Source organism: Pleurodeles waltl, chromosome 8 (assembly GCF_031143425.1).
Source record: "Pleurodeles waltl isolate 20211129_DDA chromosome 8, aPleWal1.hap1.20221129, whole genome shotgun sequence".
Classification (NCBI taxonomy): domain Eukaryota; kingdom Metazoa; phylum Chordata; class Amphibia; order Caudata; family Salamandridae; genus Pleurodeles; species Pleurodeles waltl.
The window spans coordinates 853,082,664-853,108,584 of record NC_090447.1 but is presented as its reverse complement, the minus strand read 5'-3'; the positions used below and the strand labels follow the sequence as shown (position 1 = coordinate 853,108,584).

The window sequence follows — 25,921 nt, the reverse complement described above, 5'->3', positions numbered from 1 at the left end:
ACCCATTCTGCATCATCACAAATCTACCACCATTTGAACCATCCGCCGCAGGTGGAAAGGCATCGTTAAAGAAGAGTGGGCTTCAACCCTGTCTACAAGCACTGGCTTGAGCACACCACTGGCTTGCTGAAAGCCATCAAAAACCTGAACAGGTGGATCATTGCATGCTGGAACACCCTGGCTCCTGTCAAGCACAACCAAACTTAAGAGCCTGACTACAGTCCAGCTGGTACTCAGAAGAACTCAAGACTGATGAAACGCCACTTCATACAACTGGAGCACAAATGGAGTACAAGTTGAGACACTGCAGATAAAGACATCTTCAAATCAGCCCCAAAGACGCTACCACCAGCAAATACGGAAGACCAAGAGCATAGCTCTTGCAGATCGCATTGATGCCAGGCCTTACAATAGCAAGGAAATCTTCACCATCAAAGATTTCACCATACCTCCTGCCACCTCCAGAAACATCACCACCTTTAAGATCTTTGCAATAAGCTCTCAGAGTTCTGCAATCACAAATGACTTCCATATACAGTAACCTTGGCCCTGAACTGGACTAGTCACTTTCGCAACTCAACTTCCTATCAGGGCTAAAGAACAAACCCCCAGGCTTCATCTGACCCTTGACCCCACAGCGGTTTCACCAAAGGACTCCTATCAATCAGTGAAGCACTAACATCCATCCTCAGTGCCTCCACTGAATCAGCCACATTCCTAGACACCAGGAAACATGCCACTACCATGGTCCTGCTCAAGAAACCATCCGCTGACCCAGCCATGCTTTTCAACTACAGATCAATCTCCCTCCTACCATACCCAGCAAAGATCTTAGAAAAACTAATCAACGAACACCTCCCGACCATCTCAGCAACAACCAGCCCCCCAATGCAACACAGATCGAATTCAGGCCCTACCACAGTACAAAGATAGCACTCATTATGACACAGAGGACTTCTATATGATCCTTGACAGAGAAGACAAGACAGCCCTCATTCTACTAGACCACTGTGCAGCATTTGACACCGTCTCACACTCCATCCTCATCAGACACCTGCAGGAGATTGACATTCATGGGCCCACTCTGAGCTGGATCTGTCCTTTCCTAACGGATTAACCACAAGCTATCAGAATGGCACCTTACTCTTTGGAAGCCTAGAAACTCATCTGCGAAGTGTCTCAAGGCTCAATGTTCAGCTCCACTCTCTTCAACGTGTACATGAACCATCCTCTCCTAGGCAAGTGACACACAACTCATACTCTCCTACTTGGACAAGACCCCCAAAACAAGACACAATTTCAGCGCCTTGCTAACTGAATGAAAGCCAACTGTCTCAGGCTCAATACAGACAAGTCAGAAGCAGTGATCTTCAGCAAGAGCATCTCACTATGGGTCTCCAACTGATGGTCAACCAAACTTGAACCCACACCTAGAACTCATGCCAGGAACCTCAGAATAATCACTGACAGCAAAATGGACATGACTGCATAAGACAATGTCGTCACTGCATCCTGTTTCCACACCAGGAACATGCTGAGGAAAGTCTTCAAATGGCTTCCAAGCAACCCTAGAAACACAGTCACTCAACCTAGTCACAAGCAAGTTGGACTATGGGAACACTCTCTACACCAGGATCATCAAGCAATTCAATAAAAGACTACAAACCATCCAGAACTCGGCAGCCATACTCATCTTCAACCTCCCAGACAGAACTCAGATCACCAGATGCCTCAGGGAACTATGCTGGATCCCAATACACAAAAGCACTCAACTGAAATTCCTCAAACATATTCAAGGCACTACACAACCCAAGCTTCACATACCTGAACAGTGGCATCTACTTCCACCAACCACCCAGACACATCTGCTCTGCAGGACTCCTACTCGCAAACTTCCCACACATACACAGTATCAGATCAGGATGATGGATGTTCTCTTACATCTCTCCTATGACCTCCCACTCCACATTAGAGCCTCCAACTCTGCAAAAACCTGAAGACCTGGCTTTCTAATTAACAAACCTACCATAGGCAGGGCTAGGCACATACACCTGCTTAGCACTAGGATACCCTCACAGGTGATACTGCACTTTAAAAATACATAACATATCACCTGCGCACTTCAGCCTTTGATCAAGGAGTGACTTGCAATTGAAATGTGGGCCCATACTCCTTAAATGAATCAACTGTGAGGTATGCAAAATATGGACTTCTGTCAAGGAATGAACCTTGGGTAAAGGCAAGTTGTATTTTGTTCAAGTTTGAATGTTGGAGCGCAGAAGGTGCTAGATATGTATACTTACTCTGTTTGACTCCATGCTGCCTTTAATTTCTTTAACAGCTGAGAGAAGACTGTTTTTAAAGTATGAGACAACTCTCTGGAGTAATGTATTCTTTCAAACCTATTGTTTTCAGGAAGGGCCTAACAATCTTCTTGCCTAAGACTGCCTAAGACTGTTCTGTAGGCCATATCACAAATCTCAGAAACGCTCTGGGCCAAAAAGTGTTTGTCTTCATTTACTTGCTCAGTCACAGTTTTTTTCCAGTACCTCTTTATTGGGGCTTGTTACATCGAGCAGGTCAATTATAAAGAGAAATAAAGTTAAGTATACATACATGACACATAAGCACCTACCGAAATGACGGGTAAACTGCTGTACAGTCAGGCTATGTATTTGACAGCAGCCGATGCAGGACAGAAAGCTTCAAACACAATCTGCATACATCAGAAGAGAAACATTGGGAAAGAAGGAAATTAATCTGAGGATGAGAGCATAAAAACGAAGAGGCCACCGCTCCTCCCTGATGTATGAACTTAACCATAAACATGAGAATTTGATTGATAGCCTTGGTTACCTGGTGGCTAAATGCACTGCTTTACTGCCGACCAGTATGTTCATCAGTGGCAAGCCCTTTGCGACTGATCAACTTTGTGTGGTCTTGTTGTGTCTTGTATGTGAGCGCTCCTCTCTATGTAGGTGCATATCTCATAACATGCATATCTCATGACTCCGTGCATCCAACGGGATCACTAGTTGCGGCAGTGTCTACTCCATAGATATGACAGAGTGATCTCTTCACAGTGCATAGGCTGGCACTCCATTATGCTGCAACTTGTGTAGCTAACATCTGGTTAAGCAGAAGTGCCCATGTCCACATGTCAATGGTAGTCCGTATTCCGTTTTAGATGCTAGAGCTGTTAAATGTCCTATGTGTCACCCAGTGGCCCCTAAAGACACTGTGCGGGCAATTTGGCCCAAGCTTCGCTCTCTGCTGTTGCCCATTTACGGCGATCCTGAAACCACTGTTACAACAGAGGAATGACCGGTGCCTTCCATAAGAATTGCTTCTTAGCCAAGATGTTAGACCTGACAGCCTTAGGGTGCACTTTCCATCAACATTTTGCCTGCCACCCTCCATTTTCTGACTTTGTTTTTGCTGGCTTTAGGACTCTTTGCACTTTACCACTCCACTGCTAATCAGTGCTAAAGCTCTCCCCTGAATCATTGTAACATTGGCATAGTCCAATTTGGCATATTTAATTTACTTGTGAGTCCCTAATAAAGTGCACTATATGTGCCCAGGGCATGTAACTTAAATACTACTTGTGGGTTGCAGCTCTAGTTGTGCCACCCACTTTAGTAGCCCTTGAACAATGTTTTAGGCCTGCCATAGCAGAGCCTGTGTATGCAGTTTTACATTGGCACTTCAACCTGGCAAAATAAACCTATTGCGAGGCCTAAACCTTCCCCTTTTATACATATGTCACCCCTAAGGTAGGCCCCATATGAACCACAGGGTAGGCTGCAATGTATGTAAAAGACAGGCCATAGACGTTTACATTTCACATGCCCTATTAGTGAAAAACACCATGATTTATTTTTTACTACTGCAAGACCTATCTTTCCCCATTAGATAACATTGGGATTACCTTGTTACATCTTATAAGTGTAATTCACATCCTGGAAGAGATACGTTTTTCAAGTTTGGTGTCTCTGGACTCAAAATTTAAAATCACAATGTATGGTGAAGTCGGATTTTAAATTGCAGTTCTGAAAATGCCTTTTTTAGAAAGTTGGTATTTTCTGACTTTAGCCATGCAGTGCCTTCTGCCTGTCTTCAATACACATCTTGGGTAGGGTGACAGCTGGGCTTAAGCATCACCTCTAGACAGCCACACACAACGAGAGCTGATGGGAGGGAGGGGCTGACACTTACATATGAATGGGCAATGTCTAGCCCCACATAAAGGGCTACATACCGCCTGTAGTGAGTATTGAGCCAGGGCAGGAAGGAAGGACTTATGTGCACTTCCAAAATCTTTCTTAGTAGTCTCCCTATTTCAAAGGCACAATTGGGTATAAGCACTGGACTCCTGACATCACCAATTCAGTACACTTCTGCACCTGTGGATACTCTGCCAAGAAGAAGGACTGCTGTGCTGCTACACATACTGACACTCTACTGAGCTGCTACTGTACTAGACTCCTGCTTTGCTGAACTGACATACTGCCTACTACCCTCCTGGCTCGGAGTGAGAAGGACTAGACCTGCATCTCTGTATCCCAGAACCAAAGTGACTCCAATGGTTTGCTCACTTGCCTCCTGTTTCCTGATGTTTCAGGGACACAAAAGACTTCCAACTCACTTGTTATAGCTCCTGGACTCATCTTTAACCAGCTCTTGACCTCAAAGAGGCCCTTCTCTAGTTCTGGGCCCTAGGAAGTGTTTTTTGGCTCCTGGAATCAAGCTTATGGACTCTTAGCGGCTGTAAGCGTGCCAGCTTGCCCTAGAACCGTGCTGCTCGCCTTAAGAATCAGCACCAGCCTCCAAACATTTGTCTCTTTGCACAGCAAGTATCACCGATCATGACTGGGAGGTTCCAACTCGCCCGTCCGTAACACCACGCTGACTCTTCGTACCCACGGACCACCCCTTCTATGCTATGGTCTTGTTTTGTGTATATAATTGAGCTCAATTCTTCTAACCAGGTGTGGTGTCGTTTTGTGTGGTGTTTTGACTGTTTTACTGTTTGAAGTGTTAAACAAATACTTTAAACATTGCCTCTTAAGTTACGCCTGACTGGTCAGCACCAAGCTACCAGAGGGTGAGTACAGGTTAATTTATGGCATTTATCTGCCTTATCCTGACTAGGATTGTGGTTCCTGTATGGACAGAGTGCATAACTCTGCCAACCAGAAACCCAATTTCTAACACAAGATATAAGCCAAGGATACAAATCGTGCTACATATTTAGTTCTCTGTGTGCTTGGTACTAGCCCCAGCAAGCACTGTGCTGGAGCCCTTACAAGTGGACTCCCATGAGCTCAGTCATGACCGCCACTATAGCCTCCCATAATGGGCAATCTCTGGGCAGGCCCAGGCCATATGCTGAAAGTCAGCTTCCTGAGAATCCCACAGAAGGCATATGGCATGGTTTCCGGGTACATGTTACTGATTTGGGCTGGGATTAGGTATACTTGTTGCACATTGTTAAAGTGTGAGTAATTAAGTCTCAGGTTTCTGGACACCATCTTGACCTGCTCTAGCATGGATTCCCACTGCTTGTCTGGCAGCTCTCACCCTGTAAGTGTGTTCCATTTATTTCGTATGGCGGAGTGCTCATTAGATCTGTATCCCAGCAATGCGTTGTACAATAGGGTGACTGCTCTTATGCCTCCCCCATGACCTAGATAAAGTCTAAGAGTGTCTGAGGGATGCAGTTCAACCTGATCCCATTTCCATGCTTGCCAATAGAGTGTGCAACGCATTTTATGTCAGGAAGTGGTCTGAAGCCACACTTTAGGTATCAGCCACCTCCTGAAATGTGAGCAAGATGTGTATGCATGTCTCCCACAGTGGTCCGCCGCAATCTGACCAGTGCTGTGTGTGGTGATGGAGGGTTATTGCGTGGAAGGTTAGCAGCACCAACAGCGGCAAACATGGAGAATACGGTGCTGTAGATGTCCACAAGAGCACGCACTTGTGCCAACAGTGTTTCACCATCATCGCCAGTCTATTCATTGAAGAGTCCCTGGTGTGCAGCCCCGTCACCAACTCCAATAGCTGACCACTGTGTAACCCATGTTCTATGACCATCTTCTCGGGATTGGGGCCCTTCTGCCTGCCACTTCATGGCCCACTGTAATTGGGCCACTGCATAGTACAACTCATAGCTCTGTGACCCCAACCTGCCATTGTCTAGTGGGTTGTTTAACTTATGCAGTGGCACTCGCTTTCTGCCAGTTCCCGACATCAGACCCATCCGCACACTCTCCAGTTCCCTAAAGAATGTCCCAGACAGTAGTACTGGTAAGGATGAAAAGTGGTACAGCAGCCGACTGGTGCTAGTCACCACATTAGTGAGGTTCCCCTGAATTATTGCATCATCAGTATGGTATACTTGGATTCCCAAATATTTAAATGTATCAAATCTCCACTCTAGGCTGCCATCTATCACACTTGCTCGTTCAGCATCAGCCAACTTCCTTACAGGAAACAAGCATGCCTTGGATGAGTCAATTTACAGACCAGAAACTTCTACAAATCCCTCCAGCACTTATATCCCGGGTGGTACAGACTGCTGTGGGTCGCACAGATAAAGGAGAACATCATCTGCATATAGGGAGATGATGTCCCAAGTATCACCATTCAGTATCCCCCAGTCCATGCCTCTGCTCCTGAAGAGGCCTGCAAGGAGCTCCATGACCAATTAAAAACCAGGGGGGATAGCAGGCACTCCTGCTTTGTGCCCCGGCCAACAGAAAATGAGTTGGAAATTTCCTTACCCGTAGAGATCCGGTTGCAGTAGACTCCATGTACAGGAGACTTACTCGCTTAGTCACTCTTAATGTCCTGTGATCCCCTTGGCTTCATACTACCTCTCAGCTATTTCATGTTCCCAATTTGTTGCCATGCATCTTGTATTTCTTTGGGTCAAAGTATAAGCCAAACATTTAATACACACTTGCAAAGCTCTGCTAAACTTAATTCAAGTTAATTAAACAGATGCTCACAGGTGTTTCTTAAAATTCAGATAACAAATATATTTTACCTTAGTGATGTAAACAACTTGCCGAGCCAAGTTTGTAAAGGCATGAGAATAATCAAAACACCCATTCCTGCAAGGCACGAAGGGCCAATTTCCATCCATAACAACGCCGTCACTGCAATAGCCTGCAGCGGTCCGGCCCATAGAAAGTGCAAGAAAATTGTCACCTGTAAAAGATAGCATTAATTAAGCATGACTTTGTCACTGTAATACTTTTAATAAACAAGCAAAAAAGGATTAAGGAGCTACCATCATTAGGATTTTCTCCGAAATACCTAGTCCGATCTATCATTAACTTTCATTGTCTGCAGGCTAGCAAAAAAGATTAGGCAAAAAACAAGGAGGCTTGTTGCTGATAATAATCTGCAATCGGGGGTGAGGCTCAGTTCTCCGATATCCACATTGCAAGCATTTTCACAAAGGCGAGGGGCAAAGCCTTTGGCTATAGTAAGACTCAACCACCATGGAGAATCTATCCCATCATCTCTCTTAGGTATGTGCCTCTAGTACCCATCCATTCCTAAATCTTGCAAGTTTTCAGTTTCACTTATAACCCCAATTACCACACACCATCCACTTCACTTTCATCCCGGAGCTATTTGTCCTGCTCGCCTTTGGTTTCTTAAGTGGCTTTGACTCTATTAAGCACTTTGTGCATGGCTTAGGGCCTCATTTAGAGTTGGCGGACGAAGAACATCTGCCAAAAAGAAGCAAATGCCCTGTTCGCCATACCTAGAGTTCATTGCTGTTAATGGCACTCTAAATATGGTGGACGGGGTTTCTGCCTCTTTTTAGGTTTCGACTGCACAGCGCTTGTGCTGTGCTTGTGAAATCTACTGTATTCAATGTAAATCTTAAAAGAGGCTTACATCCTGCCCTTGCTTTTCATTGGTTCCTGTGCTTGCCACCTATTTTTCCTCCGTTTCTATTGGTTGTAGCATATTTCTTGGATTCGCCAATGCTTGTTTCTCATGTATTTGAACTTATCAGTGTTTTCCGGGGCCCAAGTTCTGTTTATATTCGCTTTGGTGGAACTCGTCTACATTTCTTAGTTTATCTGCATGTATTTCTTTAATTAACTTTCCCTCTCTGCACGTGTTGGTAATGAACTCCTTTTCCTGTCTGCATGCATTTGTTCATGAGTTGGCAACAGACTCCTTGTAACTAATGTTTCCGTACTTTAGCTGATGCATTTCAATGCATCTTTTTGTGGCAGCACTCTTGTCTACACTTGTTTATACGATACTTTTATTTTTTTCAGTATGCATGCATTTCTTTACTTAACTTTCCCTGTCAGCACGCATTTGTTCACGGTTGGCAACATTCTCCTTGTAAAAAATTATTCTGCTATATTTTATTGTATATATGACACTCGGATTCTTTCATTGGGCCTGTCTTTAATTAGCTTTCCCTTTCTGCACGCATTTGTTTGCGTGTTGGCAACTAACTACTTGTAACTATTGTTTACGTACTTAAGCCGATGTATTTCAACACATATTTTTGTGGCAGTACTCTTGTCTACATTTCTTTGTTTATCCGATAATTTTATTATTTGGGTTGCCAGGCATTTCTTTAAAGAACGTTCCCTGTCTGCAGCATTTATTCACATGTTGGCAATGGACTCCTTGTAACTAATATATCCATACATCAACCTATGCATTTCAACACATCTTTTCAAGGCAGCACTCCCATCTACATTTATTTATTTCTACAAGACTTTTAATAGTTTTTCGGACCTTTAATTAAATTTCTCTGTCTGTGCATTTCTTCGTTCCTTTTAATTAAGATTTGTGTACTTTTGTCCTTGCATTTGAAAAAATAATTCTTCTGGCAGCATGCACAGCTATATTTGTTTGTTTATTTGACACTTGCATACTTTTGTTCATTTTTGTAGTTTGTCCAACAATGTATTATATGGAAGCTTGTTCTGATAGCACACATTTGTATTGTGCTTCTAAGGTATATGCTTTTAAACTGTTTTGGAGCTATGATTCTTTGAAAAAATATTTATGTTGTTAATAATTCACATTTTATGAAATAGCATTTTCGACACGCATGTTAATATTTCTTTCTTTCATCTACAATTAGTTAAAGCATCAATTTGTAATTACACAAATTCAAATCATGCTGTCAAACTGATCGCATAGCTTCTTCTATTAAAACTTTTAGCCAGTCATTAAGGTGGCCTGTACTTTAACATATTTTAATTAACACGACTTCACACTGTTTACAGACCAGTATATGTTGAGATCTTTGTAACTTGAAAACAAGACGATAACATCTCTTTACAGGAAAAAGTCACCCACATTCTAACACTCGTACAAATATTTTAGTTTCTCATTGAAGGGGGGACAACAATATGTTTTACAACCCATTCACTGTTGAGACAGTTTTAACTACTGAAACAACAAAATCACATTTCTTCACAGGAAAAAGGTGGCCACATTCTAACACTTGCAAGAGTGCTTCATATTCTTTCTAAGGGGAAAAAAGGAGCATCTTTTTATTTCACAATTTGTTACACATAAGCTTCTCCTGTCAGCAGGCATATGTGCTGTGCTTTAAACGTGTATATGTTCTGACTATTTTGGGTTCAAAACTCCTTTTAACTCAACTTTGTGTATTTATAACCCACATTTTATCAAATGTTAATATTTACACACTTGTATACATTTATTTCTTTGCCCTACACACTCTGTGGTGCTTGGCTTTCTTTCAGCACGCATTTCAAGCTTCGTGGCACACTTTATACTTTTATCTGTAACCAAACAAGTTTATTTCATAGCTACATTTCTTTCTTCAACCAACCCTTTTAATATTACACTGGGCATTTCCCTGGTTGCATGCACTGTTTACTGTATCGGGATGGAACTGCTTTAAACTAATGTTTGCATACTTTTACAGATGCATTTAACACATTCTTTTTGTGGCTGCACACATTTCTACATTTCTTTCTTTATCACATACTTTCATTAATTTATTTAGCCTTTTATTATATTTAAATGGCTGCACACATTTGTTCACATATGTTCACTCATCTTTGTAATCTCTACAACAATTTATTACATGTACATTTGTCAGGATACCAGGCATTTGTACTGTGTTTATAACCTATACATTTCTGATAGTTTTGAGGCTCCAAATCCTTTTACAAATGTTTATGTTGTTCATAAACCACATTTAAAAAAAAATTGTTAGCACAGCTACATTTCTTTATTTATCCAAAAATTTGTAAATGCAACACTTTGGGGGTCATTACAACATTGGCGGTAAAAACTGCCGTGCAGAAGACCGCCAACACACCGCCGTGGCTGCGGAAATCCGCCACAGCTATTATGACCCACATCCCGAAATCCAACAAAATTCAGACACCCACACAAGTCCGCCACACCAAAGGTCAGTGATAAACTGGTGAAAACAAAACCTCCACCGTCACGCCAACAGAAATACGCCCATGCTATCACGACCCACGAATCCACGCGGCGGTCTTTCAACTGCGGTATTCCATTGGCGGTACACACCGCCGTGCTCAAAATACACACACATCTCCAAAACACCACCACATTGGACAATTCAAAATTCACACACCTGAGACACATGCACACACCACACACTCAATACTATATAAAACACACACCCACATCACCCACAAACCCCTACGACAACAATTGAGAACGAAGCACAGAGAGAGACACCACCATCCACAAACTAGCAGCCACAGACACTCAACACCATCACCCACACAACTTCCACGCACAAAACACCACACACCACTACATATCACCACACTTATCACCACATACACCACCCCACACATCACCTACACCACCCCATGGCACGGCAAAGACACCCCAGGCTCTCTGAGGAGGAGCTCAGGGTCATGGTGGAGAAAATCGTTCGGGTAGAGCCACCGCTATTTGGCTCACAGGTGCAGCACACCTCCATAGCTAGGAAGATGGAGCTATAGCAAAGAATAGTCGACAGGGTCAACGCAGTAGGACAGCACCCAAGAAATCCGGACGACATCAGGAAGAGGTGGAACGACCTACGGGGGAAGGTGTGTTCTGTAGTCTCCAGACACAACATCGCGGTACAGCGGACTGGCGGTGGACCCCCACCTCCTGCCCCACAACTAACAACATGGGAGGAGCAGGTCTTGGCGATTCTGCATCCTGAGGGCCTCACAGGAGTCGGTGGAGGAATGGACTCTGGTAAGTCAAATCTTAACTATCCTATCCCCCACCCTACCTGCATGCTATCACAGACCCCCACCCTCGCCCCCTCCCCTATCACTCTAACTCCTCACAAATGTACCAATATCACAAACCACACATCCCAACACCAAGCCCTGCATGCAAAAACAAAGCATGGACACCCATCACTAAAGCATGCCCACTGCACATACCCATGACACCCCCCTCAACCATCATCACACAAGCCCACACACAGGAATGCTAGCACTGGGGTACACGGTCACCCACCCATTGCACACCATGAAACACACAGATGCAATAATCATGCCTTTACACCCCTGCAGGACCACTACCCAATGTCACCAGACAGGAGGGTCCAGACATCTCCACCCCACCCACAGAAGAGGCCCACAGTGATGACAGCAGCTCTGTCCACCTGGATCTAGATGACCAGCCCGGACCATCGTGGGCCTCAGGACAGTCGGTTCCCCTGACACAGGCACAGCCCACCACAGACCTTCCACCCTCTGGTAACACCAGCACAGCACCCAACCAGCGGGCCCATACATCCGTCCCCAGGACACGTCAATGAGCTGTGTGTCCACCACTACAGGTAACCCAGGATAACCCACCACCCCAACAACAGGGACCTGGGGGCAGTGGCAGTGGGCACACGGTCCAGGGGACGGAGGCACAGGAACACAGGGGAACTGGGAGGGCTGCCGTGCGAGAGGGGGCAGACAGGCCTAGGGAACCCACTCTCCACGAGGCCCTCTCCAACATCATGGGAGCCTACCACCATTCCCAGGAGACGATGGCAACGGTACTGGCCAAGTTTCAGGAGACCCAGCGCCTGCAGGAGGAACAGTATTTGGGCTTCAGGGAGGAACTCAGAACCATCAGCACCACCCTGGGCACCATCGTAGGGGTGCTGAAGGAGATACTGAACACCAGGAGGGACACTGTGGCACTCCAAAGGGCCTCTGACACTAGCCTGGACGATGAACTGCCCACCACCTCCGCCGGCGCTAGCTGACAGGAGGCACCGCCACAGGACCACCACACCAGCAACCCCCCCTGCAGACGGAGAACCACCCCGCAAGCAGTCCCTGAGAACCAGGAACAAGACAGAGCACAATGCCAAGACCCCCGCCAAGAAATAAGACCACCTTGATTGTCATCCTACTGTCCCACTTTGTAACCCTGTCCATATTGGAACTGCCCCAGCTCCACTTCCTATGCCCATATGGGCAATGCACCTGTGAGACTAATAGACTGGACCCTGCCATGGACATTCCTCCACCATCACCCCTCACCATTTTACAACCCCCCTCCAATATTTAGCACTGCAATAAACACCCTTGAAGCACAAAACAACCTGGAGTCAGTAGGTGATTTTGAAAATGTGTATTAGCAATGACAGTGACAAAATGCGTTCTCAAATGTAATGTCAACATACCTATGTCACACATCTCAAGTCCATGAGGAATCTAAGCAGATGACACATTGGAAACCACCCCTGTGAAGCCGTAATGGAAATGTACAACTCAGTTACCATATACTGGTTGAAATCGACAGACAGGATAGAGGTAGAAGTGTTAAAGTACTTGTAGTAGGCAGGAATGTATTCTCACCTGTGTGTCACTGGAAATACTGCTGGATAACTGAGTCCCTGTTGTCAATGTCTTCTTCCTCTGCTTCCTCCTCATCACTGTCCACAGGCTCCACAGCTGCCACAACACCGTCATCTGGACCATCCTCCTGCAGAAAAGGAACCTGTCGTCGCAAAGCCAAATTGTGAAGCATATAGCTGGCCACGATGATCTGGCACACCTTCCTTGGTGAGTAGAATAGGGAACCACCTCTCATATGGAGGCACCTGAACCTGGCCTTCAGGAGGCCGAAGGTGCGTTCGATCACCCTCCTAGTCCGCCCATGGGCTTCATTGTAGCGTTCCTCTGCCCTGGTCCTGGGATTCCTCACTGGGGTAAGTAGCCATGACAGGTTGGGGTAACCAGAGTCCCCTAATAGCCACACCCAGTTCCTCTGGAGTTGACCCATCACATAAGGGATGCTGCTATTCCGCAGGATGTAGGCGTCATGCACTCAGCCAGGGAACATAGCATTTACCTGGGAGATGTACTGGTCTGCCAAACATACCATGTGTACATTCATGGAATGATAACTGTTCTGGTTCCTGTACACATGTTCACTCCTGTGGGGGGGACCAGAGCTACATGGGTCCCATCAATGGCACCTATGATGTTGGGGATATGTCCAAGGGCATAGAAGTCACCTTTCACTGTAGGCAAATCATCCACCTGAGGGAAAACGATGTAGCTCTGCATGTGTTTCAGCAGGGCAGACAACACTGGACAACACGTTGGAAAACATAGGCTGGGACATCCCTGATCACATGGCCACTGTTGTTTGAAATGACCCACTTGCAAGGAAATGGAGCACTGATAGCACCTGCACTTGAGGGGGGATTCCTGTGGGATGGCGGATTGCTGACATCAGGTCAGGCTCCAACTGGGCACACAGTTCCTGGATTGTGGCACGGTCAAACCTGTAGGTGATGATTAAATGTTGCTCCTCCATTGTCAACAGGTCCACCAGCGGTCGGTACACCGGAGGATTCCGCCATCTCCTCACATGTCCCAGCGGACGGTGCCTAGGAAGGACAACAGCGAACACAGAGTCAAACAACTCAGAGGTATGTACCCACAGTCTACACAGAACACGAATCATAATCCAAAAAGTTGCCTGTATGTGTGTTGAGTCTAGGCCTAGGTATGGGTGACGCACTTAAAAATGAACCCATGTGGGCCCCTGAAATGGCGGCTGCCTGACCTCTAAACTGGGACAACGGGATGTGAGGTAACTGCGCTGGCGTTGTACACCGTCGCAGTAGGCGGTCGAAGACCGCGGCACAATGCTGCATTGGTTAACATTGGACCCTATGGGTCCCAGGAGCCAATGACGAAGTGCGCCGGGGGTGATGGTACGCACCGCCACGGACGTCACCGCCGCGGACGTTACTGCCATTTTCTATCTGTTCAATCACTCGATACCTGATCTTCGACAGGAGAGGACCTACACTGCAAGTGCTGCTGTGACCTCGGTCTGGAAGAGACAATGGCTCGTTCGTCAGGGGAAATGGCCCCTGCCTTCACTGCACAGGAGTTGGAAAAGCTCATGGACGGGGTCCTCCCCCAGTACACGCTACTCTACGGTCCTCCAGACCAACAGGTAAGTACACAGGGAGCACGTTGTATGGGCTATGCCTGAGTGGAGAGGGCTGGTTGTAAGAATGAAGGGGGCACAGTTCTGCGTGCATGAAGGACTGTGAATGCATGTGCCACATGGCAAGGGTAGGGATGTGGGCCACTCACTTCGACGGTGTAGTTACTAATGACTTCTCTTCTTCCCCTGTACATTTCATTTAGGTCAGCGCCCACCAGAAGAAGGATATTTGGCGTGCCATCGCCAAGGACGTCCGGACCCTGGGGGTCTACCACAGGCGGAGCACCCACTGCCGTAAAAGATGGGAGGACATTCGCCGCTGGAGCAAGAAGACGGCGGAGGCTCAGCTGGGAATGGCCTCCCAACGTGGGAGGGGTGCCCGTCGCACCATGACCCTCCTGATGTTCTGGATCCTGGCGGTGGCCTACCCTGAGTTAGATGGGCGCTTGAGGGCATCACAGCAGACACAAGGGGGTGAGTACAACATCATTCTGCGGACTTTGCGCGCAGTGAAGGTGTCTGGGTGGGAGAGGAGGGCTGTGGGTTCCCCTAGGCCAGGGCGAGTTCCGTAGGCTAGGCCCCTCCGTAATGCAGGCCATGTGGCACTCCACCCCACCTCTGTAGAGTGCCAAGTACAGGTATACATGCCCCTGTGTCATCTATGTGTGCAGATGTTGACCATAGCCATGTAGGCCATATCCCAGGAACTGCATCTGTAGAGCCCAACAGCGCGGCGTAGTGCAGGGGGCTGCTGTGTCTGTATTGTCCGCCAACGGTAGCGGTAAGCCATGCACTCAACCTGTCTTTCTTCTGTCGTCCCCCCCCCCCCTTTTTGTAGTCTCCCTGTTCTTCTGTGCATCAGCATCATCAGGCAGAGGTGCAGTGGCATCGGAGCACGAGGGAGCTGCATCCCACATGGCCATGGAGGGCCACACCACGGACTCGGAATACACCAGTGGGACGGAGGGCGAGGGGAGCTTCACGGCGGTCACAGGACCTGCAACCAGCGACACGGACTCATCCTCTGATGGGAGTTCCCTTGTGGTGGCATCAAAATCTGTGCCCCCCACTTCTACAGGTACAGCCGCCACCCCACCTACCAGCACCGCCCTCCCAGCAGCCCCTCAGCCTTCGCCCCGTGCCCACTCACCCAGGAGGGTGGACATCACCTTCGCCCCAGGCACCTCAGCCCCTGCCCCTGTCACCTCTGCTGCCCTCAGTGAGGAGGCCATTGACCTCCTCAGGTCCCTCACTGTTGGGCAGTCTACTATTTTGAATGCCATCCAGGGTGTAGAAAGGGAATTGCAACACACAAATGCATTCCTGGAGGGCATTCATTCTGGTCAGGCTGCCCTTCATCGAACCCTGCAAACTCTGGCCTCAGCACTGATGGCAGCCATTGTCCCTGTGTCTAGCCTCCCCCCTCCAACTTCCTCCACCCAGACCCAATCCCCTGTACCCCAGCCTATCCCAAGCACACCATCAGACCAGCATGAACACACCTCACCACACAAGGGTAGCTCAGGCAAACATAAGCACCACACATCCCACAGGCACTCATGCAAGCATCACACACATACAGACACACCAACATCCACTGCCTCCACTGTGTCCCCCTCGTCATCGTCTCCCTCCTCCCTCCTAGTCTCGTCTACACTCTCACCTGCATGCACTACCTCTACAGCCACTAGGCCCTGCACCAGCACACCCACCAGCACACCCCGCTCACGTGCAGTCACCACCCCCACTACCATTTACAAGTCCCCTGTGTCCTCTCCCAGTGTGTCTGTGACGCCCCCTCCCAAAGTACAGAAATGCAGGCACACACCCGCGCAACATATATCCACCTCACAACAGCCTCCAGCGCATGCACCTGCACCCAAAGCCACAAAAGTTACACCTCCTACAACCACCTCCTCTTCCTCCACTCCCAGACCCCCTCCAGCTACCCGTCCCAGTGTTCCTAAGAAACGTTTCCTGACCAAGCTTGACCTCTTTCCCACCCCCCCTCCAATTCATAGGTCCCGTACTAGTACCTCAGCCAAAAAATCTCTGGGACCAGTGCTGCCTGTTGTAGAGGTATGTGGAGTGCACCGGGCACCAGGGCAGCCAGTGTGACACGGAGCCACAGCACAGCCAGTCCCCCCCCGTGAAGCACCAGAGGCTGGACAGTGCCCGGCGGGAGCCGGGAAAGACTCCAGCCAGCAAAGCCGCTCACAAGGGTCCCGGGGGGAGTGTCCACTCAGCTGTGACTCGTCCCAAGGTGGGGAAGGGGCAGAAGAAATCGCCAAAGTCTGGGAGGAGCAGCACGGCGGAGAAGACCGCCATCATCCCCGCTGCCCAGGAGGCCACCGCCAGCCCAATCGTCAGTGGCCAGGAGGCCACTGCCAGAGTCAGTGCCCAGGAGGGCAGCCCGATCGTCAGTGCCCAGGAGGGCAGCCCAATCGTCACTGGCCAGGAGGCAACCGCCAGAGTCAGTGCCCAGGAGGGCAGCCCGATCATCAGAGGCCAGGAGGCCACCGCCAGAGTCAGTGCCCAGGATGCCACCACCAGAGTCAGTGCCCAGGAGGGCAGCCCGAACGTCACTGTCCAGGAAGCCACCGCCAGAGTCAGTGCCCAGGAGGGCAGCCCGATCGTCACTGGCCAGGAGGCCACCGCCAGAGTCACTGCCCAGGAGGGCAGCCCGATAGTCAGTGGCCAGGAGGCCACCGCCAGAGTCAGTGCCCAGGAGGGCAGCCCGAACGTCAGTGTCCAGGAAGCCACCGCCAGAGTCAGTGCCCAGGAGGGCAGCCCGATCGTCAGTGGCCAGGAGGCCACCGCCAGAGTCAGTGGCCAGGAGGCCACCACCAGAGTAGGTGCCCAGGAGGGCAGCCCGATCGTCAGTGGCCAGGAGGCCACCGCCAGAGTCAGTGCCCAGGAGGCCTCTGCCAGCCACAGCCCAGCTGCCCAGGAGGGCCCCGCCAGCCCCAGCCCAGCTGGCCGATGAAGGACAGCCATGGCAAGCACCGCTGAACAGGGCAAGCACCGCTGAACAGGTCAGAAACTGCAAACTCAAGCACCGCTGAACAGGGCAAAGAACGCCATGGCAAGCTCCGCTGAACAGGGCAAGCACCGCTGAACTGGTCAGAAACTGCAAACTCAAGCACCGCTGAACAGGGCATGCACCGCTGAACAGGGCAAGCACCGCCGAACAGGGCAAGGACCGCCAAGTCAAGCACCGCTAGCCCATGAGCGGCAGGGGCAGTGAAGCAACTGGGACCGTCACGGGGTGAGTGATGCACTCTGGGCACCAGTCCCCCTCCAGAACCAGTGGAGACATGCATCCACTCCATCTGTCCTGCACAGGATGAAGCACTCTGGGCACCAGTCCCCCTCCAGAACCAGTGAAGACATGCATCCACTCCGTCTGTCCTGCACAGGATGAAGCACTCTGGGCACCAGTCCCCCTCCAGAACCAGTGGAGACATGCATCCACTCCATCTGTCCTGCACAGGATGAAGCACTCTGGGCACCAGTCCCCCTCCAGAACCAGTGGAGACATGCATCCACTCCGTCTGTCCTGCACAGGATGAAGCACTCTGGGCACCAGTCCCCCTCCAGAAACAGTGGAGACTGTTATCCACTTGAGAGACTGTGGCTTTGCACTCCCCATGATGGTACAGTGGGCAAACCACCCACTGGAGAGACTTGAGAGACTGTGGCTTTGCACTCCCCAGGATGGTACAGTGGGCAAACCACCCACTGGAGAGACTTGAGAGACTGTGGCTTTGCACTCCCCAGGATGGTACAGTGGGCAAACCACCCACTGTAGAGACTTGAGAGACTGCGGCTTTGCACTCCCCAGGATGGTACAGTGGGCAAACCACCCACAGTAGAGACTTGAGAGACTGCGGCTTTGCACTCCCCAGGATAGTACAGTGGGCAAACCACCCACAGTAGAGACTTGAGAGACTGCGGCTTTGCACTCCCCAGGATGGTACAGTGGGCAAACCACCCACTGTAGACACTTGAGAGACTGCGGCTTTGCACTCCCCAGGATGGTACAGTGGGCAAACCACCCACTGTAGACACTTGAGAGACTGTGGCTTTGCACTCCCCAGGATGGTACAGTGGGCAACCCACCCACTGTAGAGACTTGAGAGACTTTGGCTTTGCACTCCCCAGGATACATCAATGGATATGGAGCCCCCTCGTGGCTCTTGCGTGGTGCACTCATCAGGCTGAGGTGGCCCCTCTTCCTTTCCCCCTGAGGTGCCTGTTGTATTTCTATCTGATGCCCCAGCAGTGTTCTCTCCGTTTTGATCAGGTATCTGTTGTGGGCCTCCCCCATGCATTTTGGGCCCAGTGGTCCACGGACTATGACTTGTGCATTACCTGCACTACTAATCGTGGTGTATATTTTGTTGAATGTGTATATATATATATGTAGATATTTGGTTATTGTATTTTGATATATTACAATGGTTCCACTCATTTCCTTTGGTCTTTGCATTCTTCCGGGGGGGTTGGGGGTTGTTACTGTAATGTTTGGATATGCATTGGTGTGTGTGTTGTAGTGGGTGAGGGTCGGGGTGGGGGTGTTGCGTGTGTGTGTCCCTGTCTTTTCCCTCCCCCTCCCCTATGTCGTAGGTGCAGTACTCACCGTTGTCTTCGCCGCCGGCGTTGATGATCATCGTATAGGAGGAGGAAGACTAGTGCAGGAAGAATATGGAGTTCAGGCTCCATGGTGCCCTCCTTCCTCGTGGAGTGTGTAGAGGTGAGCTTTTTCCCTTTGAAATGGCTGTTTCTGCCGTGTTTTTATCCGCGGTGAATCCGCCCCGGAAAAGGTGGCGGAATGGTAGGTTGTGATACTGTGGGCGGTACTTTGTCTCCCGCCTGTCTGTTGGCGGTGACCACCGCGCTGTTTGTTCGTACCGCTGTGGCGGTCGGAGTGTTAAAGTGGCTGTCTTTGTTGGCGGTTTCCGCCACGGTCATAATTCCCAGTTTTTTACCGCTGGCCTGTTGGCGGTCTTACTGCCGCTTTAACACCGTCCGCCAGGGTTGTAATGACCACCTTTGTTGTGGCACGTATTTCAACTGTGGTGGCATGCTCCATAGTTTTGTCTAAAACCAACATAAATAATTAGATTGCATTCTGTGTGTAAAACTTAAAGCACCATTTACAGTTTTATTATTTATTCCTAATCACACACACATATGCAAACATTTCCAGAATCTATCACAAATATCTTCTGCTAATACATTTGTAACATAACTTTTCATTGCCCAACACGCAACTAAATTTCTTTGTTTCTCACACACTTAAAGTAATGCACCTTCATTTATCTTTCTCTGGCTGCACACATTTGTCTGTGAACTTGTGTTAATATTTGTTGGTTCACCAAGATTTCCTTACATGTAAACCTATACACAACAAACAGCTACAGATCTTTTTTTTTCTCAGACAGTTTTAGTATTTCAATGACCCTTTATTCAACTGTCCCTGGATGTGCGTATTTCTTTGTGTACTTTAATTAATCTTCATTGCTTATCAAAACATTTCTTATATGTCAGCTTCTCTTATCAGTACACATTTGTGTTGTGCTTCTATCATTCACAGTGAACACTTCTAAGATTCTTTAAAACAACTAAAAACAAAAAAAAACGTACTTCATCAGTGGAAAAATACCCGCATTTTCAGGTGGTTCAATATTTACATCCTACCCATAACTACTTTCCAAACCATATTTACCACATTATTAATACATACATCTACTACTGGGGATTTACAAAAGGGCATTTTTCATCACATAGGTCGTTCTATTACAACTTTTAGCCAATCATTTCACGTGCCTGTCGCTAACATATTTAAATCAAAAGTACTTCACACTGTTTAGAGGCCACTTACTATCGAGACGTTTGTAACTTAAAAATGACATGATAACATCTGTTTGGAGGAAAAAGTTGTCCACATTCAAACACATGTAAAAGTCCATCGGGTTCTCTTTAAAGGGGAAAAAAATTGCAGACAATTCACTATCCAGACGTATTTAACTACCAAAACAACACCATGTCATCTCTTAGCAGCAAAAAGACGGGCACATCCTAAGACTTGTAAAATTCTTCATGTTCTTTTTAAAGAGGGGAAAAAGTCACTCATCTTTGTAGTTTCATCAACAGTTTTTTTTACATGTAAGCTTGTCCTGTCAGCATTTATTTGTACAATGCTTTGTAGTTATAAAAGGTCTGACTGTTTTGGGGCTCAAAAACCTTTTTATCTAACCTTTCTGTTGTTTATAAACCACATGTTACTATTTTTTAATTGTTACCATACACAGATACATTTCTCAAAGCTCACACGGGTACATTTCTTTGTTTCTTACACAGTTTCGGTATTTCATTGAACCTTTATCCAACTTTCACTGGCTGCACACATTTGTTTATTATGGAGGCGTAGTGTATATCACTGATTTAAATGTAGTAAATATTTGAAAAGTTGGAATGTTCGAAATGTTTCATCTGAGCAATTTAAGTATTTAGGTATTGTGTTTCCCCTTCGGAAGATGCACGTGGTCTGTTTTTATTAAGTAAACCCTCAATTATCTGTAATGAAAGTATGAGTTAGGAAGGCAAGTTAAGGGGTCCTGTGATTATCCATCTGCATTTTTCAAGTGTGAACCTACGGGCATTTCTAAAAATCATACACAGGTGGAAATGTAACAGTTTAAAGAGTTTTAACAGCTGGAGGAGCAGGAACACACACGCATTGAAGGCTAGCACTTACATTTACAAAGGGTTGCACGGTTGCGCATGTGGCTCTGTGTATTATTGCTCTCTAGTGGTGCACCTTTTCTGTGGTAAATAAATCAAGACAATAATTTATGTTGCTTTCCCCCCCATGAGCGCCTGAAATATACATCTGTAAATAACTCCTAAGTCTGCAATCTGGAGACAGCTGCACACAGGGGCTTGTGAACACAGGGGTCCTAGAGCTGGCAAGATAAGTTAATCGATTGCTGCTGCGCTATGCATTGTTCTGCAGCTCATAAACTCAGTTCACAGCCTTCTGCTACCGCCAAGTACGTCCACTGAGTAGCTATTATTTCTAGCACTTGGAAACAGCAGGAGCGCAGTATGAAGAGCTATACACTAAGGGGCATATTTATACTCTGTTTGCGCTGAATGTGCGTCAAAAATATTGATGCACAATCGGCGCAAACCCTGCCCAATATTTATACTTTGACGTCCGACCCCGCGGGCGTCAAAATTCCACCATGTGTGTAATTTTTTGGAAGGGGGAACCAGCCTTGCGTTAATTATATGCAAGGTGGGCTTTCCCTTCCAAAAAATGACTTTAAGGCCTGTGCCCCTTATGTATACTCTGGCGTCATCTTGACACACAGGAGGGGGTGGGCCTTAAAAAACGGCGCACAGCCTGATGGGCGCCGTTTTTTAACGCCTGGGTCAGGGCAGGCATTAAGGGACCTGTGGGCTCGGAAGGAGACCAGAGGTGCCCTCCACTGCCCCCACGGACACCCCCTGCCACCCTTGCCCGCCCCAAGAGGACACCCAAGGATGGAGGGACCCATCCCAGGGAAGGAAAGGTAAGTTCGGGTAAGTATTTTTTTACGATTGTTTTGTGGCATAGCGGGCCTGATTTGGGCCCCCCCTACATGCCACTATGCCTAATGACCATTCCCAGGGGACATAAGTCCCCTGGGCATGGCCATTGGGCAAGGGGGCATGACTCCTGTCTTTGCTAAGACAGGAGTCATGTCAATGGAGGCTGGGCGTAAAAAAAAATGGCGCAAATCCGGTTTGAGGCCTGAATTTTGCCTCAGACCTGACTTACACTGTTTTTTTGACGCACAACCCCCATTTTCCCATACGCCGGCGCTGCCTGGTGTGAGTCATTTATTTTGACGGACACCAGTCCACAGCGCCGGCTAACGTCATTCCATTAATAAGGCGCCCGCATGGTGCGTTGGAATGGCGTTAGCCGCCGGTAAATGTTTTGACGCACAACTGCGTTGGCGCAGTTGTGCGTCAAAAAGTATAAATATGGGCCTAAACACTTTAATTTTTGTATTTACACAAGTAAATACCAATAAAATATATTATGCAGTTTTGCGCAACAAAGGTCAGCCCTACACCTTGGAGAGAATTGTCCACAGGGGTCTGTTTAGAAAGCTCTTCACACATGGATGTACATGGTGAACCTGCGTCCTGGTGGGGGCTGCACAGAAAGTTCTGTGGGGAGGGGGTTCCTCTTTATACTTGCCCCACAGAGGCTAGACATTCAGCCTGTTCACTGCTGCATGCACAGCTACATTTCATGCTTCTTACACGCTCTCAGTATTCTATTGGGCCTTTATTTAACTTTCCTCAGCTGCCTGTATTGGATTGCATGCTTGCGCTGATATCTGTTGTCTGTCCCAAACATTTGCACATATAAGCTTGTCCAGCACGCATAGCTACATTTCTGTTTTTCTCAGACACTTTTAGTATTTCAGTGGGGCTTTGATTAACTTTCCCTGGCTGCACGCTTTTCTTCACGTACTTTCAATAATCTTTGATGTTGATTAACAAAATTCATATATGAAAGCTTCTCCTGTCAGCACACATTTTTACTGTGCTTTTAAGGTATATAATTTCCCACTGTTTTAGGGCTTCAAACGCCTTTAAAAAAATCTTTATATTGCTTACAATAAACATTTTAATATTTGCAATTGTTACCACGCACTGATACATTTATTGGTTTACATTCTCTTTAGTGCAACACTTTCTTTCAGCACACATTTAAAGCGTGGTGGCAAGCTGCATACTTTTATTTATAAAGAACAAAACTTATTTAATTGCTACATTTCTTTGGTTTCACAACACTTGTATTATTTCCTTGGACCTTTAATTAACTTGCCCAAAGTCCAGACATTAGTTCTCCTGTTCACAAACTCCTTTTAAATAATGACTGTGCACTCTTCAGATGCATTAAAACAAATATTTTTGTGCCAGCTCGCACTGCTCTATTTTTTTGTTTATACAACACTTTTATTATTTGATTACAACTTTGTTTAACTTTCTCTAGCTACATGCATGTCTTTGTGTACTTTTGCTCATCTTTGTTGATTGACCAACAATTTATTACATGCAAGCTTGTCCTAATAGCATATATTTGTACTTGGCTTATAGGAGATGTAATTTTGGACTGTTTTGGCACTCCCACTCCTTTTACAAATCTATGTGTTGTTTATAAATCACATTTTACAACATTTATTTATTAACATGCACGGCTATATTTCTCAGTTTATCCTACAATCCTGCTGTCCATATTACCTATATTTATTCCCCAATCAACAACCATTCCAAAGAAACATAAGAACTTTGTTCTTACTGGTTGCACGGTTTTTAGCATTGTAGTGTTAATTACACCTTCACCTTCATTAAATACAACTTGCCCACAAAAAGAACAACATTTCTGCCACTGATTCCAGGCCATTGCTATTGTGTACTTTGCTTCCTCCACAAAAACTGTTTGCCAGTACATCTTACTGTAAGTACTTACACTTTTACTTATATTTTACTAGCTAACTGTCTTTATTTCTCTAAAACTTTCTTTAGTTAATCGTGCATTTACTTAACTTTCCCATCCGCCATGCATTTAAAGCATGTTTTTGTAACTGTTTAGGTGCTCAGAAACCTTTTAAACTATATTCATTGTTTATACAACTATTTCTTACATGTAGGCTTCTCTCATCAGCTTGCATTTGCATTATGCTTCTCAGATGTATAATTTCAAACTGTTTGGGTGCTCAGACTCCTTTTAACTAATATTCGTTATTTATACAACAATGTCTTACATGAATGCTTCTCGTATCAGCACGCATTAATGTACTAAGTAATCTTCATGTTCTTTATAAAACGCATTTAACAAAATGTACTCATTAGCACCCACATCTATATAACTTTCCTTATCCTACACTCTCTTTATATAGCCCTTTATTTTAGCATGCATTTTAACTATGGTGGCAAGCACCATATTTTGATCTGTAACTAACTTAATTTATTGAATCGCCTTGTCTGCGCATGCATTTAAAGCATGAGTAACAGTTGTATTATTTTGGGAGATTCGCACACACATTTAAAACATTTACACAGTGTATGTCTAAGGCCTTTCCAATTATTTTGCAGTCGCACCAGTATTTTCAAACATGTTTCGAAGAGGCATTTTTAATACGGCTTTGCTTCTAACCTTTATCAAAATTACTACTATATCGACACATTTTACACATTTCAAAAACCTGCCACAATCTATCTCCGAAAATGTTAAAATTGGCGAGTCACCACACATTTTTACTGTGCTTCTGAGCTACATAAATACTGACTATTTTCAGGCTCCCACTCCTATTGAATAATCTTTGTGCCCTTCATCAAACACATTTTACTACATTAATTCATTAATAAACACAGCTATATTTATTTGCTTGTCCTAGACTATTTTTAGTGCATCCCAGTGCACCAATTTAAATTGTACTGTCACTCTCCATATTTTTCTCAGTGAACAACGGAATTCATTTAATTGCCTGGTGTGGGCATTACTGTCAAGCGTAATTAACAGTTATATTATTTATTTACAATCGCACATGCAGTTAAAAACATTTACAGCATCTATCGTTCAGGCTTTTTTAATCATTTGGTTGTCGCGACAGCATTTTCAAACACGTTCCTTAGGTGCATTTTTACAAAATCCTATCTTCTAACCTTTCTCAAAACTAACATTCAATGGACGGAATTACGCAATTCATAAAAATTCCTAAATCTATATTGAAATAAGTTTATAATTACTTTGTCAACAAGCACTTGTACTGTGCTTCAGGGCTACATGATTACTGACTGATTTTGGAATCGTACTTCTTTTCAATAATCTTCATGTTCTTTATAAAATGCATTTTACTACATTTATACATTAGCGTGCACAGATATATTTTTTTGCTTCTCCTACATTATCTTTATTGCATCACTTCGATTTAGCACTAATTTAAAGCATGGCGGCAATCTCCAAATTTTTGTCTGTAACAAACAGAATTTATTTAATCACCTTGTGTGAACATTAACTTGAAGGGAGATTAACAGTTGCATTATTTTTTGGCATTCGCACACACATTTAAAAACATTTACACCATCTATCTCTGAGGCTTCTGAAATCATTTTGGTATCACAATCGCATTTTCAAACATGTTTCTTGGGTGCCTTTTTTTTAAGACTTAGCTTCTAACATTTCTCAAAACTACAGTTAAATGCAGGGGTGTAGTTTGTTCAGTAAAATTTGGGAGGGGGTCTACTTCAGATTTTCCAACGAGAGTGCTGGCATATAACGTTAAAATACATTATACAACAAGCAGGGGGCATAAAAGGGTCTAACGGGGCAGTGGAAATGGAGACGAATGAAAACTGG

At 46.2% G+C, this 25,921-nt stretch overlaps 1 protein-coding gene across 1 annotated transcript in view; it reads right to left on the bottom strand.

Moving 5' to 3' along the window:
• ABCC4 (ATP binding cassette subfamily C member 4 (PEL blood group)) overlaps positions 1-25,921 on the bottom strand; it is a 1,378,868-nt gene that overhangs the window by 968,699 nt on the left and 384,248 nt on the right. The window contains exon 6 of the mRNA XM_069205134.1: positions 7,055-7,218. Within this exon, the coding sequence (XP_069061235.1) occupies positions 7,055-7,218 (164 nt within the window). The remainder of the gene's footprint in view (positions 1-7,054; positions 7,219-25,921) is intronic.